General features: G+C 41.3%; 1 protein-coding gene across 2 annotated transcripts; it reads right to left on the bottom strand.

Annotated features, from left to right (window-relative positions):
• Nucleotides 1-1,215: 1,215 nt before the first annotated feature.
• On the bottom strand, nucleotides 1,216-14,987 carry si:dkey-33i11.1 (B-cell receptor CD22). 2 transcript variants are annotated; one of them, XM_034612379.1, is made up of 19 exons: nucleotides 14,776-14,984; nucleotides 14,604-14,669; nucleotides 13,593-13,691; nucleotides 13,344-13,455; nucleotides 13,093-13,238; nucleotides 12,890-13,010; nucleotides 12,016-12,152; nucleotides 11,573-11,695; nucleotides 11,308-11,454; nucleotides 10,527-10,632; nucleotides 10,084-10,247; nucleotides 9,645-9,794; nucleotides 9,350-9,481; nucleotides 7,417-7,498; nucleotides 5,395-5,443; nucleotides 5,069-5,155; nucleotides 4,861-4,994; nucleotides 4,207-4,324; nucleotides 1,216-1,754 (listed from the first exon to the last, which is right to left on the bottom strand). In XM_034612379.1, the coding sequence occupies exons 2-18, from the start codon at nucleotides 14,650-14,652 to the stop codon at nucleotides 4,222-4,224; spliced, it is 1,941 nt and encodes a 646-aa protein (XP_034468270.1). In that variant the 5' UTR covers nucleotides 14,653-14,669; nucleotides 14,776-14,984; the 3' UTR covers nucleotides 1,216-1,754; nucleotides 4,207-4,221. The 2 variants fall into 2 exon arrangements, with proteins under 2 accessions (XP_034468270.1, XP_034468271.1); XM_034612380.1 differs by lacking the exon at nucleotides 4,207-4,324 and having other exon boundaries at nucleotides 14,776-14,987.
• Nucleotides 14,988-17,886: the final 2,899 nt, after the last annotated feature.

Below are 17,886 nucleotides of genomic sequence, written 5' to 3'. Positions count from 1 at the left end.
ACATAGACAAATACATACAAACATCGGAGACAATGCTATTGCCTACGATCACCATACTGTCATGTCTGACTATGCAATTAACTTCTATGGCCTCAATTGTGATTATAATTAAGGATAAACGTTAAATGTTTTACAAATACACACCTTCGTTATCACGTTCAAATACACATATGCTTATGAAGCTAGGACAGTTTGATTTAGGTTAAAGCAGCTGTAGATGCATATGAACGAGGCAATACAACTTTAACAGAAAGTGCTCCCGCGGATGATGAGCAGTTACTGGCAGACAATCACGTTTTGGCACAACACTGGTCTACAATGCTGACACTGGCTGCATCCTGCAATGGCCACGTAGAAATAAAATTACCCTCATGGCCTTAAAAAAGTGCGGCAAAAACAGAGGAAAAACGCGGGTAAGTCACTTTAAACAAAACAAGAACACTGAAAGATAATAAGCAAAGGCACTACCGAACTAGACGGAATTATCTGGCAGAGTAGTGGAGTCAAGACCAGGCTTTTATGGGGGAGGTTGATGAATGAGTGAGAGCAGGTGTGCCTTGCTGCAGAGGAGAAGCCAGCCACACCCCCTGCCACACACATGACCTGCAGGGGAAGAACAGAAAGGGGAGAGGGAGAGAGAACACAGAATACAACAAAACCAAGATAAACACAGAATCATCACAACCGTATCACTTTCACCTCTTCATTGTGGAAGTTCAGATGTGGGTTGTTCAGCCTGATGGACGCGCTATATTCAGTGCGGACCCACTTCCCAAATCCACACCAGAGGACAAGTACTTCAACCAGAGCTGAAAACTAACCTCCACTTCCGTACCACTGAAACATCAACGTACGAAACATACAGTACAAAATAACATGGAGCGTACGAAATATATTAGTGCCATTGCTTCAACATGTTTGGCTGATTCATATGTGTGAGGTTTCACGCAGCCAGCAACATTTTGTCAGAGAAAATTCTGAATCAAATTATAATTCAATGCTTTGAAGTCTATTCACTGTATTCCTCTTACTTTACTAAGATATGCTTAGTTTGAAGTATTCGTGACCTGCAAAAAACTACAAGAATCAAGTTGCAACATTTTTTATTTTTGCTTTACTGCTGGCTAAGCTACAGTAGAAATGGAAAGACAACAGTTATAATAATTGAATAAATGTCACAGCATTAGCAATTAGAACAAGAATAGAGTGTGCAGATTCATGTCAAATATGGCTTCTTTTTTTCAGCTTTTCCCCACTATCATGTGTAATACCACACTGTCATTTTTATTGGAGTCAAAGATGTTTGAATGAAAATGATTATGACTTTTCATTAGTCTTAGGTTGCAAAAGTTAATGCAGCAAACAGTCATATTGCTCCATCTACATAGTGGTTGCAAATTTTAATGTCACACATGAACTAAAAAGCAACAGTGGTTATAACATTTACTGTTGATATGAATGCAGGCAAAGTGGCTATTAGTAGTGATGCTGCTTTTTCTAACTCAGGACTTTAGCACTTTGACTTCATCAGATAAAACTGTAGTTAGATGCATAGAAAAAGAAGAACAGGAAAGACATGCAGCACAGTGCAGACGCAGGACTCGCAGTCAGCAGCAGGGCCACATGTTGAGGAACCATAACAACATGTCTGACTCAGAATAGTGTAATAAGGCATCAGTTGAGTTCACAGGGGGTCGTTTCTGGTTCCATCACAGTCTCTCTGGTTCACGGGACCAACCTGGAGTTTGGTTCAGCTGAGGGACAAAAGAGGAAAAGTCAGTAGATAAGAATAAACTAGAATAAAATGAGCAGAAACATGAGTGGCCTTAAGCTAAGAGAACACAACTGAATGCCAATGACTGGATTACAGAACAACATAACACAATGAGATCTTTACTTTGTAGGTAGAGTTGGGAAATAAAATAATGTCAAGAATTATCACAATATTATTTTAATCAATAGCAATATAACAAAGGTTGAATATATATTGATACAAAATGTTTGCATTGTGTATGAGGAGGAATAAGACATAACAGATCTACCTCAGATTTATAAATTGTTTTGCTGTTTATCAAGTGTTTGTCATTCTCTGCTCACAGAGTTTAAAACCACAACAACAACCTCAGGAGTAGGGTTGCAAAATTCCGGGAATATTCAAAGTTGGAAACTTTCCATGGGAATTAAGGGTAATATACGGGAATTAATGGGAATAAACTGGAAACTTTGGGGTAATTTATACTAACTGTATTTACCTTGTCATATACAGACATAAATATAAACATTTTGTTTTGTCATAAGCAGACATGCATGCAAACATTTCTAATACAAATTTTTAAAATGACATTTTTTACTTAATCCATTTGTGAGTAGAATTCCGTCTCTATGTGGATCTCAGGATAGAACCCGGTCAGTGAAAACTTATCAAAACCTGCAGGAACGATGGACTTAAATATGAAACTCTGACCTCAGCAGTTTCCTCTATGTGACAGTATGTTGGAGATGAGTATTGGTGGTTTCTGAATATATTTTTACTTTAGAGGAAATGGATGTAAAGTGCAAAGGGGAAGTAGTTTTACACATAATGGGAAGTAGTTCACAGGTGTTAAATGTCTCCTGTGGCTCAGCGGAGGAGAAAGCGATGCTCGACCATGATCAACCATGGTCTTGGTTGTTTTAACCAAGATCATGCTGCAAGATCTAGAATTGCTAACGTTAGCCACTTGCCAGCAAGACAATTTTGTTCCTGTGGACTATAAATACAGTCACCTGTTTGCGTTGTCAATCAATAATGGATACAGCGTGCTTTCTCGGACAAGAGGACTTCGGACTTTCATTGGACGCATTTGATCATGTCGGGTTGAGAGAAAAATAAAACAATCCATTAATTCTGTCAATTTGGTTTACAATAGCTAGCTACATCCTTTTCAAAGAAACACAGCGTGTGCTGCATTCCATACATCTTTAAAATAGAGTTTTGAATGACGTTTTTATTGCTCAGCCTTTAATTTGCGGTAATTACTTTTATTTTTGATAAGTAGCCCAACTCTCGCTTTTTTGATGGACCCCAACAGCCGCGAGTAATCGAGGTGATGGTGTACTTTTGTGTGGACATACATACATCCTACTCTCACTGCTGTAAAAAGTTAGCCTACTGTATACAAATCACTATTGACTGATTTTTTATTTGAAATAATTAATGGCCATATCATCCAGTCGCAGTACTCAGTTGTTCACAGAGGTGCTTGATATTAAAGATAAAACAGACACATAACTATGAATGTAATGTTTCATAATTTGAAGGCTGCTGCACACTATACAATAATCGGGTTATTACAGATTATTGACCCGATTTTTCCCTTCTGACTGGAGTGTGGGGGGTTTACAAAATAATCGTAATGCTACCTATTGAGTCGGAGCCTCCCCAATCCCAAATGTTTGATATTTACGATAATTGTCTCCAACAGAAACCTGCAATAGCGAGAGACAGCGTGTGAGACAGAGAGAGAGAGCTGACTGGGAAGCGTCACCAACCGGATGTTGCGTACTTGAACAGCTGTGATGAAAAAGAACAATGAATTTCTGACTCACTTCCAGCTCGCACTGCAAAATGTAAAATCCATGACCACATTCATAGTTTTTTTTCCCGCTGCAAAACAGCAACAGCAAAACAGCAACAGCAAAACTGTTTTTCTTACTGAAGAAGATATAGCGCATGGTCTGACGTTCTGGCCAAATTGTCCAGTGTGTGTGTGTGTTCTGAAGATTATAAAATGAAAAATTGGTTAAACCTGTCATTATGTCTGTGGTCTCCCAAATCGGTCAAGATTTGAAAATCCTCCAGTGTGCAGCATCCCTTAAGTGTAATGTTTCTATCTCAGTGACACAACTGTAGTTGATTATTGTAAAAACTAATTTTAAGAATGCAGGTGGATGATTTTAGTTCTGATTTGTTCCAGTGTATATACTATATGTGTGGTCATGCCAGATTCTTTGATTCTTTACAACTCTGTTTTGATTTGGTTTGATGCTATTTTAATGTGTTGTTACGTGTGTGTTTTATTTATGAAGCCCTTTGTAACTTTGTTTTGAGAAGTGCTATATAAATAAAGTTACTATTATTAATATCATTGTTGTTGTTGTTATTATTATTATTATATTATTTTGATTAATATCAGTATTAGTATCAGTAGTAATATATAGACATACCTGTTTTACTTCAGTTCAGGGACGAGGCTGGGGCAGTAAGGTGTAAACAACTTTGGAGGAGTCATTTGGTTTTCTATCACCACCTAGTGGCAGGTTGTGGACCTGCACTTGGTCTGCACTGAATCAACATCAACAACGAATAAAAACCATATGAGTTCATCTGGACATCTGAGTCGGATTATCGCATAAGCAGATATATTGTTTTGTGCATCAATACTGGGACCAGAGATTTATTGTAATATCACAAACAGAAGAAGGCGTAAGAAGAGGAGGAATGAAACAGTCCAAAGAGACAGCGATGACAGGAGATGATGACAACAAGAGAGCAAGAGGGAGATGGGGATGAATAAACCAGTGTGGTTGTAAAATAAAGACATGAAACAGTAGATGTGCTGCTGCGGTCAACAGATCTGTAGGAAGAGCAGATGGAGGAAGATGACAGAATATTGGAAAATGAAAAAAAGAAGAGATGGAAAGTGAAAGAGTCGGATTCAGAGGGGGAGAGGAAGAGATGAAGATAGAGGAACATGGCATGTACAAACCCAGTTAAGATGAAACAAACTCCACTTCCAGATGACTAAATCACCCTTATTCTAAATGGGCACGATTACATGTCAACTGGGTTTGGTAAAAAAGAAAAGAAAAACAAGCTACCTGCACAACTTGGAGTAGTGGACAGTGATGTAGTTGGGGGCGGGGTTGCGAGTTTCAACCTCTGTGATTGGCGGAGCATCTTTTAGAGGAACGATGGAGGGGTGGGAGCTGTCACTCAAGTCCTCTGGTTCTTCCTAGACACATACACAAAAAACTAAATCAAATATTCCGATAGTTTTCATTTGCGTTGTAAGACTGAGCTGCTTACCGGAATGTCAGACATCTTGCCCTTTCTCACTGGGAGGGTCTGTTGGGCTGACTCATAGAACATGGTGTCAACTGTCAGTGATGGACGCTGGGGTCACAAACACACACACACACACACACACACACACACACACACACACACACACACACACACACACACACACACACACACACACACACACACACGTCGAGACAAAACAGTGAATTCAAATCGCACATCCTAGATAAGTGTAATTATTATTAGAAGCTTGATTTTATTTACAGGTAGAAGAACTGTTGAGTAAGTTTAAGAGTATTGTAAAAATAATTACACAGTGATTACTGTACCTTGTTTGCTACTTCTACTGACTCCATGTCTACTTTGTGCATGTTCTTGCTGTGAAGACACAGGAGCGATTATCAAACCATAATGCAGTGATAACATCTAACACCAAAATAATGCAATTAATCCACAAAACTGGCTGACAGAAAATCAAACTCCTGCAAAAGAAATCAATGTAATATTCAACAAACTCATATTGAGTAAAAAAAGCTATAAAAGACAGAGATAACAAACATTTTTAATAATGCAGAGGACAACAGAAATAGCCCATCAAGCAGTGAGAAAATAGCAGTGTACAATTCCACATCACATGCAGCTGACCTCAATCATAACCAGATCCTCTTCTGAAACTAGATAATGAGAACACAAAAAACCCACAAAATATTACATAGTAATTATTTAACAGTAACATTAATTGTTGTCGGAAAAAGTACGGACGAAGTATGTAAACCTAATGGATCACTGATATAAATGTACATATATCAGTTAATTTAAAGAACTAATATCTTCAGGTTTATCAGTCAGTGTGAGTTGGTGTGTGGGCTTTACTGAAAGAATAAAAACCTTTTATTCACCATCAATATCTGATCTTCATCATGCAGATGTGGAAATGTACCATGCTTGAATCAAAGACAATTTCCGGAGCCAATCTCAGCCGACAGTGGGCGAGAGGAGGGGTACAGCCTGGACATGTTGCCAGCATATCACATGGACAAATAACCATTTACACACACATTCACTCCTACTGTCAAATCAAAGTCTCCAATTAACCTAACCCTTTGGACTGCAGGAGGAAGCTGGATTACCCTAAGAAAACCTACACAGACACGGGGCAGAACATGTAAACTCCTCACAGAAAGGCTCAGGGTCCGGCCCTTTGTTCGAACAAAGAACCTTCTTGCAATGAGGTGACAGCTAAACACTGCACGTTACTCAACCCAGGAGTGGTTGGACTGCAAAAATCAATGGCAAGGTCTTGAATCTTCAATGGGGTCACTAAAAAAAAAAAATCCAGGATTCGGATGTGCAAGTCTCTCTGGCATGGGCTAATGTCATTGTTCATGAGTCTACCATCAGACTAAAACTGAACCAGAATGTGTGGATGCCAGGATATAGACAAAGCCACTGCTCTCCAAGAAGAACATTGCTGCACATTTAACAAGAAAGTTATTGGAACAATGTTCTATGAAAGCAGATGGTACATGGACGGTATTTATATTGCTCTTTCCTAGTTATATCAACCACTCAAAGCACCTTACACACCATTCACACACTGTCATCAGGTGTGATTTCAGGTTCGATATCTTGCCCAAGGACACTTTGGCACACGGACAGGAGGAGCTGGAGATCCAGGGACGAAGTCAGTCAGAGTCGGGGGTGCTGAGAGAAACTTTATGTAATGATGTCATATTAAATTCAGTGCAGCAGAGCAATATGTGTGTTATTTGTGCTAATTTGAACGTTAACATTTTCTGATTCAGGTCTAGAACATTTTATACTACAGCAGACAGCTAACTTGATAACTAAATTTCTGCATGGCAAAACAGCATGGTAACATATTCCGCTTTGGACGGATCAGGTTTATTGTCAATTGTCAATGTCACATGTTGCATTTTTGCATCAGATGCGACACGCATAAGCATAAACTGGAAATACACTGGATGTTCGAAAATGAAGTAAAATATTACATAAATGAACGATGAGTGAACTTTGTGTCTACTGCTATGATGCTTTCAAAAGACTTGCCAAGAAAATTAAATTACGTTTGGGGTGAGGTTTTTTTAATTAACTTTTTTGCCTTGCAGTTACAGCCTCTCACCAATAGGAATGTGGAGCCCCCTTAGCAGCCCTACTTCAAGTGTCCTTGCAGGGATTGAACCATGGTTTTGTGTATCCTGATGTCTGCGGTGCAGATATATATCTATACTAGAGGATCTGGTCACACGCTCGTCAGCTATATGTGAGTAGAAATATGTAACATTTTGAACAGTCCCCAAACTTTCTGGCACAACTGTACTTCCTGTCACCTGATCATAATGGCCACCGTCAGAGTGATGAGTCCAGCAGACACGCCCACTGCGGATGCCAAGGCAATGACCTTAAGGCGACCTGCCGGGGGAAGGATAAGAGAGGTCATCGTCAGCACGACTGGAAGCAAGAAGTGAAATGAGGAAATGGTGGATGGATGAGAGATGACATGAAATGAACAAAAATAGAAATGCAGTGAGCTAAAAGAAAACAGCAGACATAAAAATAGAAAAAGGGAAAGCGAGGGAACGGGGAAAAGAGCTGTGCATCATCTTGCAGCTGTCTAGACTCGAGACGTGTGTTTCCAGTTGTGATGTCCAAACCTAACTCCACTTCTTCAGCTGTCTAGACTCAAATAGTAGTTTTCCACAACACCTCATCACCTCCTCCTCTGCCCTCATAGTGAGAGGACTTTACATGACTCACCATGACTCATAGACAAACAGCCAGGAATCATGAGAGCACAATGAAGACCAGAGCCTGGACCTGGTGCTGTGGTAGTGACAGGGAGGTTTTATCACTCACTTCAAACTCACAGAGACCTACATAAAACACTGTTAGTGCCACAATCTCATATAAATCTCAGATAATCAGAAACATAGATGTAGAGAATGGGGGAGGGGTGTTTCCCTGAGGTTATCAGAGACACGCCATCTCCTCCATTGCATTACACTGATATATATGATGTCAAAGCAGAGGTGAACCAGTGTGATTATGAATTCATGAAACTCACCAGGTTCCTCTGCTTTGTCTGTTTTTAAGTTTCACAAACTTGCACTGTTGGCAATAATCAATTTAAAGAAATATATTCCAGTTTTGTTGTTATTAAAAACAAAACAACAAACTAGCAAATCAGCATATGACCAATTCATTATCTTACAACAGAGTATAGAGCCGTGTCGGAGGGAAAAATCAAGAATTAAGTTGTAATATTACAAAAGTAAAGCCAAAATTTGAGTCTACGTGTCATCTTAGTCTATTGCCTGCATTAAAATCAGTTTCACAAAGTAATACTTCACATTTAGGCACATGAGCACCACATTATCATACATATCAGGGCTTTGAAGATCTCATAAGAAACTCTCTGGGAGCCAATCCCAGCTGACATTGGGCAAGAGGCGGGGTACACCATGGACAGTTCACCAGCGTATCACAGGGTCAACATACAGAGACAAACAACAACTCACACTCATACCTGTGGTCAATTTAGAGTCTCCAATTGACCTAAAATGTGGGAGGAAGCCGGACTACCTGGACAAAACCCACAGGGACACGGGCGGAACCACTGTGCTTCCCCCAAGTGTTCATGTTTGGTTTTATTTGGTAATTTGATGATGTAAAAAATGAGGTGAAACATCATGATTGACAGCTAAGACTGACGAGTGATTGGTCAAACACGTGTACCCACAGGACCTTGCTACTGCAGCTCCAATCTTCAATCGCTACTTCTCAGACTCCAAATGTTCAAGGAGGCACCAGTGGGAGGAAGTGGAGACGTGTCATCCAACTTTGTACACAGTTTCAAATCCAGCCTGTCTTTTCTATCTTTCACAAAACAGCATTTTTAACAGGTTAGAGAACTGTCCATGAGGTTTGATTGCTAAATCAACTCAAAACTACAAATGTGAATATCGTGGTGGTGCTTGAGGACAAGTGGGGGGTGAAAAAAGTCTGGTTTCACTCTTCAGGGACTATAAAGATCCGTAGAGAATCTAATATCATTCTGTCTGATATTGATATTTCAGTTTAGGCCGAATGGGTGAACTAACCAACCAACAACACACTGCTAACAGGGATACAAATAAAAGTGATAATCTACATTGAAATATACATAAACGAAAAATGCTTCACTTTTGTTGTGACACAATTTAAAGATAGACAAACAAAGAGTCTGAAGGGTGAGATAATGTCAATGTATGAGTCTCAATGTACCTCTGACTCGTACGGTGAGGACCGGAGAGCTGTGGGCTCCGATTCGGTTCCTGGCCTCACAGTAGTACTGGCCGCTCTCTCCAGGGCCGACCTCTGAGAAGGTGAAAACTGGACCAGACTTGGCGCCCAACGCTGAGCAATGGAGCACAAAGAGCGTTTCAGAGAAAGACAGACACATAGATAAACAGAACAGGGGCCCAATGAGCTTTTATAAACCTTTTACCACATAGGAACTTCAGTATTGATGATTTTGTTAAGTTAACTTCAAGTGGAATCACATTTTTTGAATGCTAACATTGTACAGAGCCCCCGTCCAGAGCTAAGCGGTGCCATGTGAAGTTGTCCACTGCTGGGTTAGCCTGACTGCTGCAGGTCAGAGTCAACGGTCGGCCAGCGTCCACCACACTGGAGGGACGAGCCAGAACCGAGGTGTTCTTAGGAGGATCTGGAGAGAGAGGGAGGGAAAAAGAGACATGGAGTGGATTTATGTTTATGTTGATTGCACTAATCAAATCTTTTACTTTTCCCACATGACATGGTCACTTTTTAAAGGCGTGTTATGAATCTTTGGGATACAAAGTCAAAGTGACAATGATTCTGAATCAGAGAAAAAAAAGGAAGGTGGAGGTCAGGAGAGATTGCTGATATTGACCCCAATATTTGGTCAGATGCTTCAGGCAAAACCATTTCAGATAATAATCTAAATGTAGAAGAGACCCAATGCCACTACTTACAGAGCACAGTGAGTGTTGCAACAGGGGAGGTTTGGTATCCTAACCGGTTGGATGCTGTGCAGTAGTACTGACCAGCGCTGTGAGCACGCACCGATGGTAACGTCAGGTTCTGAAATGTTCCTTTAGCCAACACCTGTTCACCTAGAATACGATACCAAGCATACCTGCAGGAGAGATGATAATGGAAAACAGTGTCATTTTTTTTAAAGAGAGCGATAAAGATAGATAGACTGATAACACTGGATTTAGTTTAAATAAGGAGATATGGATACATATCTAGTTTGGTCAAAAGTGCTTATTCCTACTTTATGTGATGACAAAGGGAAAACACTTAAGGACCATGATATGAAAACATTTAAGATGTAGAAAGGTTACACTCAGGTCATGTGTTTGTCATGTATTTGGTTTATACTTGAAGGAAACGCCACGTTGATTCCTGGTACCTGTAGGCAGGAGGGTTGGCGTGGCTGACGCAGCTCAGGTTTACATATGAACCTTCTCTGATGTCCCCTCGAGGACTCAGCAGCACATGTGTGTTCTTTGGAGAGTCTAGTCACAGAGACAGAGAGACAAACAGGAAGGTCATTACCACATCATGAACGTTTTTGTGTCCAACAAACCATATCAAATCCATCATGCTGTTTTACCCAGGAAACTGAATGTTGAATCTTAAATATGGGATTTCAAATATACAAAAATAATAATAATAATAATAATAATAATAATAATAATAATAATAACACTAATAATAAGAATTCTTATTCTTATTCTTATTCTTATTAGTAGTATTGACATAATAGTTAATCCAAAAATGAAAATTCACTCATTATCTACTCACCACTAATCTGATGGAGGGGTGGGTGAAGTGAGTCAGGGGTAAACAGCGTTGCAGCCAAATCCAATACAATTGAAGTCACAGGTGAACACTTCTTCAAATGTAAAAGAAACAACTACAAAAAAACATAAAATGCCTCCATACTGCTCGCGTGGTGTCAATTGTATTGGATTTGGCTGCAACACTGTTTACCCCTGAGACTCCAGAAGTGTTTTGTGGACTCAAACACTTCACCCACCCCTCCATCAAGTAGAGAATGAGTGAGGCCTAAGACATATAGCACATCATACATCCAGATCTAATATAGGTTTTGATAGTCCAAATTAATTTCTGTAAGATGTAGTCTTGCCTGCACACCATGCCTGTGATAGTGATGACATCACACTTACAAGTGACATTGAGCAGCAGTGGTTTGGAGCGGTCTGTCCCCAGTGAGCTGCGCGCCACACAGAAGTACTCTCCTCTGTCTGAGTACTTGAGGTGGGACAGGTGGAGCTGAGGCCTGAAACTGTCCGGGATGCTGCCACTCTCCATGTCTGGAGAGCAGACCGAGACATGCGTGCAGATTAGCACATGTATGACCTAACGTTAGAGGACACTCCAAACACCATCTCTGTCATCAACCGTTCGTAAACAGCCTGGACTGTCCTGTACCTTTAAACCATGCAAAGCTTTCTACAGGCGGAGCTGCATCACTGCTGCAGGTCAGAGTGACCGACCCCCCCTCGGTCACCTCCCCTCCAGGAAACACGGATATAGAGGTGGAGTGAGGGCCGTCTGGAGGGAGAGAGAGAGAGAAGGAAAAACAGAAGATATAAGAAAGAAAACTGGTACAAAGAGGGAAGAAAACAGGAGGAGATATATTAAAAAATGTAAATACAGTTATAGTTTATCATATATCAAACATTTTAAGCATTTTATCCAACTGTTAAAATCCTTACATGCTATCGTACATATTGGAAAAAAAATATTTCTGAAATTGAAATATAGCTTTAGCTGCACGTGTTTCGGTGTCCTGCAGGCATGTATAGGTAGGAACAGGTATCCTGAAATCCTCCTGTTTTGGTCGGCTTGATTGTTTGATTGAGGTTACTCACGTCCCAGAGCGAGGGAGAGGGAGGGGCACTGTACATTTTGTGGCGGGATTGGTCGACAGGTGTACGCTCCAACCTGCTGCTGGTCAAAACGAGTGATGATCATCCATTTCTCATAAGAGCCGAGGTTCAGTCCATTCCTGTTGTAAACAGTGTTCATTTTACTCCAGTAGGTGACACGGGCATTGTGCAGAATGCTGGTTAACGGTCACTGCTTGAAGTTTGTTCAAGTGATGCTGTGAACTATGACATTACATTTGACTGTTGTTGTGATTGTTAGAACCAATGAGGATCAGAAGCTACATTTTCCCTCAGTCTTTAAGGCCGACCAAGTCTTAAATGTAGTGAACAAAGTTAAATATCTGGGTCACACCAGTAGGGATGATTTAAGCCATGATGGCAATGTGCAGCTTTAGTGCTGTTCTTTGCACAAGCCAACATGTTGGCACACAAACTTTCTGTGTGTCCTTTTTAGAGCTGACTGTACTTTACACAGCACACTTGTGGTGCAGCTAGCCATGCAAAACAGAATAACCCTCAGGTGGTATATGATGATGATGCAGGATGGACAATTGCAAGCTACATGTTAGTTAGTAGCTTATGTTTTTTTTGTTTTTAGCATCATTTTGTGTTTCGATTAACTGACCAATTAACGGCCTTAACTGAGACAACTCATCTTGTTTTTAGAAGCATTGTATTTTCTTGTAAAAAAACAAACATTTTGTAAAGTAAAGCGGAACATAAACACGTACAAACCTGTAGAGTGTGATGCTTGCATTCTATATTTTTGTGCTATTTTGTAATTTATTTATTTTAGATAATTTTTATACTGATATGGACCTAAGCCTGAAATAAAGTGTAACTAACATCTACAAACCTGTAGAGTGCAAGGCTCCTTCCTGGAGCAGCACATCCACTGGCCTGGCAGCCAACAAACACTGTCTCCCCGAAGCCAAACATGTTGGCCGGTCTGGCTGGATGCACGTGAACCTGGAGGTCTGACATATACACACAGACATTCACACATGCACATAACCACTGGCATCACAGGGGAGATGTTCTCGTGGTTTCAGTTTGTACCTGTGACATCGAGAGTGATGGTGTCGGGGGAGGTCCATCTACCCAGGGGTTGGTCGGTCTCAAACCTGAAGTGATACTGGCCAGCATCACTCAGCTTCACGCCCCGAATCTGGACTGAACAGCTGGAATAGCTGCCCCCGATGTAGCTGAAACCCAGGATTTAAGTGTCCTACCTTATTTCCAATCAGGCCACTTTCAAAGACGTCATTTCATCCGACATCCATCATACAGTGTATCTATGTTTCTCTTACCGTGTGCGTCCACGGTACGACAGGCTGATCTGATTTGAGTCAGTGTGGTGGGTGAACTCCCTGAGACCCTCCGCAGACACACGGAACCACATGACTCGCTTCACAGTGTGGCCTGAAAACCAGAACGTAGCATATAAGTATATATAAAGTACAATATTTATAATCCAATAACCAAGAGAGGATACAAAATCCATATATCCATTTATCCATCCATCATGCAGAGCCCATTAGGATAAAAAATGTTCATACCTGATGGGTAGTCATAGCGACAGGGCAGAGTGACAGTTGTTCCTGCCCACACGCAGATCTCTCTCCTGGAAAATGACACACTCCACCTGCTCTGGATACCTGAGCATACACAAACACACACACACACACACACACACACACACACACACACACACACACACACACACACACACACACACACACACACACACACACACACACGGGCAGGGGCAGGGTCACCAATATTAAGGCACAAACACACAAAACCTGAATCAGCAAGCCGCACAAGAGCAACATGTACTGTGCATAAACACATACAAAAAAGGCCACAAAAAACAAACTTGCACAAAGCACTCAAGTTGAAAAGCATCTCTACACTCCTCTGTCTTTTCAAACTTTTTTATCTTCTGAACTAATGTTTTTTTTAGTAAAGACCAGCTCAGATACCAGGATGATTAAGCATCTACTGGCTGTTGTATCCAGAAATTACTTTCCAAACAAAATGAAGCATATTGTAGATTTAGAGAAACTAAAGAATGAGAAAATTTCAATCATCTGCAAGTAAAACCTTTCCTTCCATGTGGCTCCTCAGAGAGGAACTTTAACCACAGTTGTGACACATAAAATGTTCGCACTGAGATTGAGCCTTGATGTGCAGCCGTGGTGTCGTCCTGTGCTGCTAACTGCCTGCCTGACTGACTACCTTGCACAAAAGCCAATCAATACTTATAAATAACCTGAGCGTAAAGGCACAAAGGACACCTGGCTGCAGAACCCTATGTGCATAATGGATCCTATTAGTCAGTCATTTATCTTTCCAAACATGTTTTACAATAATGTGGGATACTTTTTTAAAAGTAAAACTTTGAAATAAAGTACAAATACAAACTAAAGTGCCTTCCAGCTCGTCTCTCCTGCTTCAGATGAAATAAATGTAATGTTTAAATAAATGTAAAACCTTGTTCAGTTAGATTTGACACCTGACACCAGAATGAAACTAAGCTATGATATCGGAGGTGTTGTTTGTCTTACCTGGTAAAGCTGTGAGGATGATGCCCAGAACCAACGCACCTGCCAACATCTCCGCTGACACGAGCTCTGTAATGTCGCAGCAGAGAGGCAGGGACACAGAGGAGTGGATAACAAAACATTTATCAGGATAAACACCAAACACCAAACAGCTGATTAAAGGTGAAACACTCACCTCTCTAAATATCTTCATTCACCTCAGCACAGTCTAACAGAGAGACTTGTGTGCGACCCGGACAGCGATGGAGGGGATTTTTTATAACGGTGACAGTTGCATGGTGCTCAGAGTCAGGTGGTGTGAGGTGAGCGGAGGAGTGGAGAGGGCAGGAGGAGGAGGAGGAAGAGGAGGAAGAGGAAGAGGAGGAAGAGGAGGAAGAGGAGGAAGAGGAGGAAGAGGAGGAAGAGGAAGTATACAGTATGTGTGTGTTTGTAAAGTCGCTTCAGCTTCCTCATCATCCTCCATCTTTTGAGTTGTTTCTATTTTCACTTTTTCTCACTTCTCCCTCAGCAGGTCTGTGACTGTTTTAAGCGGCAGTGACTTTCATTATGTTGCAAAGAAAATGTGACGTGTCCTCGTGATTGTGTCACTTTCACAACTGTCTCTTGATGACAACCAGAGCAGCAAAGCAAATGGTGTGTTTATGTGCCTGTGATGTGATCTATTGTGGTTTTACAATGCTAATACCAGTCTTCCAAATAAATAATGTACAGGTTTAGTGTACACAGTTTAGATATCGATCAGCTCATATCTATGGACACATTCACATCACACATTTGACCCATTGATCATATTCAAATATTGACCGCTCCAGCTGTAACTAAATGTTCTTCAACACACATACAGGAGACTCAGTGATCAGATTTATGGCATCGCAAGAGCGAGGGGATCTTCACTCTGCTCTCACACTGTCACAACATCGGAGCAAACTTACACCATCCCGATTGACGGATGTGTTAAATCAGCCATGTCTATCTGTTGAAAAGACAGAAGTGCACGGTTCATTTGAGAAATGAATTCAGGCCTGTTGGCGTTCGCTCATATACATATGTCGAGCAGACAGACGCAGCAGCCCAGATGTTCTCTCATCCACGGCTCTAATTGAGAATTGTTGGCACTGACAACTACCCACAACCAGACGTGGGGAGGTTCGAGACCTCTCAGTCAACTGTGACCACTTAGCCTGATGAGTCTAAATGACTTTAACATCCCACCCTGCCACAATTTGGCCAATAGATGTCAGTTTAGCGTCACGACTCGGCCAATTGGCTACTTACCCGAGCTTTGACCCAGGAATAATGATGATGTACAGTTTAACATTTCATTCAATCTCGATTCGCAGGCGTCCAAATGGAAGAAAAAAAAGGGGAGTTAACTTTGAGGTTTCAGAGATGATATCTTGATCTACATCTGGAAATGAACACTGACATTTTACTTACTAGCCAACTGATCAAAGATGATGGAGGGGGCAATATAAGGGATCAGTGCTGTAGTTAGGAAACATGGTTGTATATCCGATTTATATCCTTCTGGATGTTAGGATCCGTCTTTGGTTGCTCTTCACATGAAAACTACACAATTATTATTAGTGGTTTTAATCGTTACATTCCTCATTTGCGTCCTGAAAAGACTCTATTCTGCACAAGAGGTCTGCATTATGTGTAGCAGGGAAAATGAGCTTGACTTTGAACTACAGCCCTAATAGGGAACAGAAATTCTCTGGTCGGGAGAGTTACTTTCAAAATATAATCAAAATCCTCAGGATATGAGGTTAAATGAACAATATATTCCAGTTCACAGATTGCTAGGTTGGATTATGGTTTGAGACCCAAAATGGGTCACAGGCCCTTTTCTAGCGGGTCTCCACATGACAGGAACTCTCTTATGATTTAATGATCCTGGATCCCAGGGAAAAAAAAAGTCATTTTGGTCGCCGGCTGAAAAGTTTTAAAAACCTATACTGTTTTCCCCCCTCCAATACAGTCTGTATTATATAGAGTAAGAAGAGTGGTGGGCTTTGAGTTTAACCTGTAACCACAGAATGACTTCAAAAGGATCACGGCACACTAATAGGTCAAAGCCTGATGTAATCTTAATCGAAAACAGACCGGACTAAACGAATGAAGAGAAACAGATGGACGCAGCTAGATTAAGTGTGACTGACCACAAACAGGGAGAGAAAGAGGGTGAGAGAGGGAGGAATGAGAAAGTTCGAGGGGGAAGGTATAGGAGAGAGAGGGGGGTAGAAAAAAGGAGCCAAAAACATGATGAGGTAAGGTTGCAAAAGAGGAAAGAAGGAAAGACGAGAAAGGGAAAAGGAGGGATGAATAAGAAAAGGTTTGAAAGAAGACAAGTGAGCCAGAGAAATGGAAAAACAAAACGTGCGAAGGGGAGCCATAGACAAATGTATGACAGCGTATCCAACCTTACGATGGGGAAGGTATCCATCCACTGACCGCAGCCTTCAGGCCAGATGAAGTGTGACCGTCTGGTGGTCAGACTGGACCTGAAGATTTTCCGCTGTTGCAAAACACTTCCTGCCTGCTGTTTTCATGTAATGTGACCGCTCACAGTTTGCTCCCCTGCCATACTTTAAGTTGTACAATATGTTATTTCTGTGTTATTCCTTATGCCCACAGATTAGACTCTTGGCTCTGCAGGCCCTCCAGCCTTGGACGGACTCCACATAAGCAAATAACGATTTGACTGTCCAACATGTGTTAGTCTTCAAACTGAGTGCTGCTCTCCGCGGGGGGAAATCTGGGCAGGAATGACGATGATCAGAGCTACAATCATATCTGACAAGGTGATATGTTGTCCCTGTGCTGTGTTTGAGGAGCTCGGCGTGATGACTTGATGAGCAGGAGCTTTGCCAAAGAATCACAGAAACCAACGGGGAGTTAAACAAAAGAAATAAAGGGAAACAAGGAGAGAAAACAGTTTCTTCTTAGTTCAGCTGTTACATCTTATCGATAAAACACACAGTATTTAGCCACTTAGACACTTGACTTTCATAAATAGGCCAAACCAAACACTTGATGAATTTTTAAAACTCCTAAATCTTTGAAACTTATTGCAGCACTATTAAATTTACCCTGGTTTTGCTCATTCCTGCCCCATTCACAAACTCGGCTGCAGGCTCGGATTTCTGCTCTGTGTCTGCCAGAGACCTGTCTGTGGCTGCTGTGGTATTCCACGCTGGATGAGTCATGTCTGGTGGTTATTATGGGCAGGCGGTTGACGTACCCTCCTCCCCCCTTCTCTCACCCCGTCTAGTGGCAGCAGGCT

This window comes from Hippoglossus hippoglossus, chromosome 16 (assembly GCF_009819705.1).
Source record: "Hippoglossus hippoglossus isolate fHipHip1 chromosome 16, fHipHip1.pri, whole genome shotgun sequence".
Taxonomy (NCBI): Eukaryota; Metazoa; Chordata; class Actinopteri; order Pleuronectiformes; family Pleuronectidae; genus Hippoglossus; species Hippoglossus hippoglossus.
The sequence above is the reverse complement of the archived record's forward strand: the minus strand, read 5'-3'. Positions and strand labels throughout refer to the sequence as shown.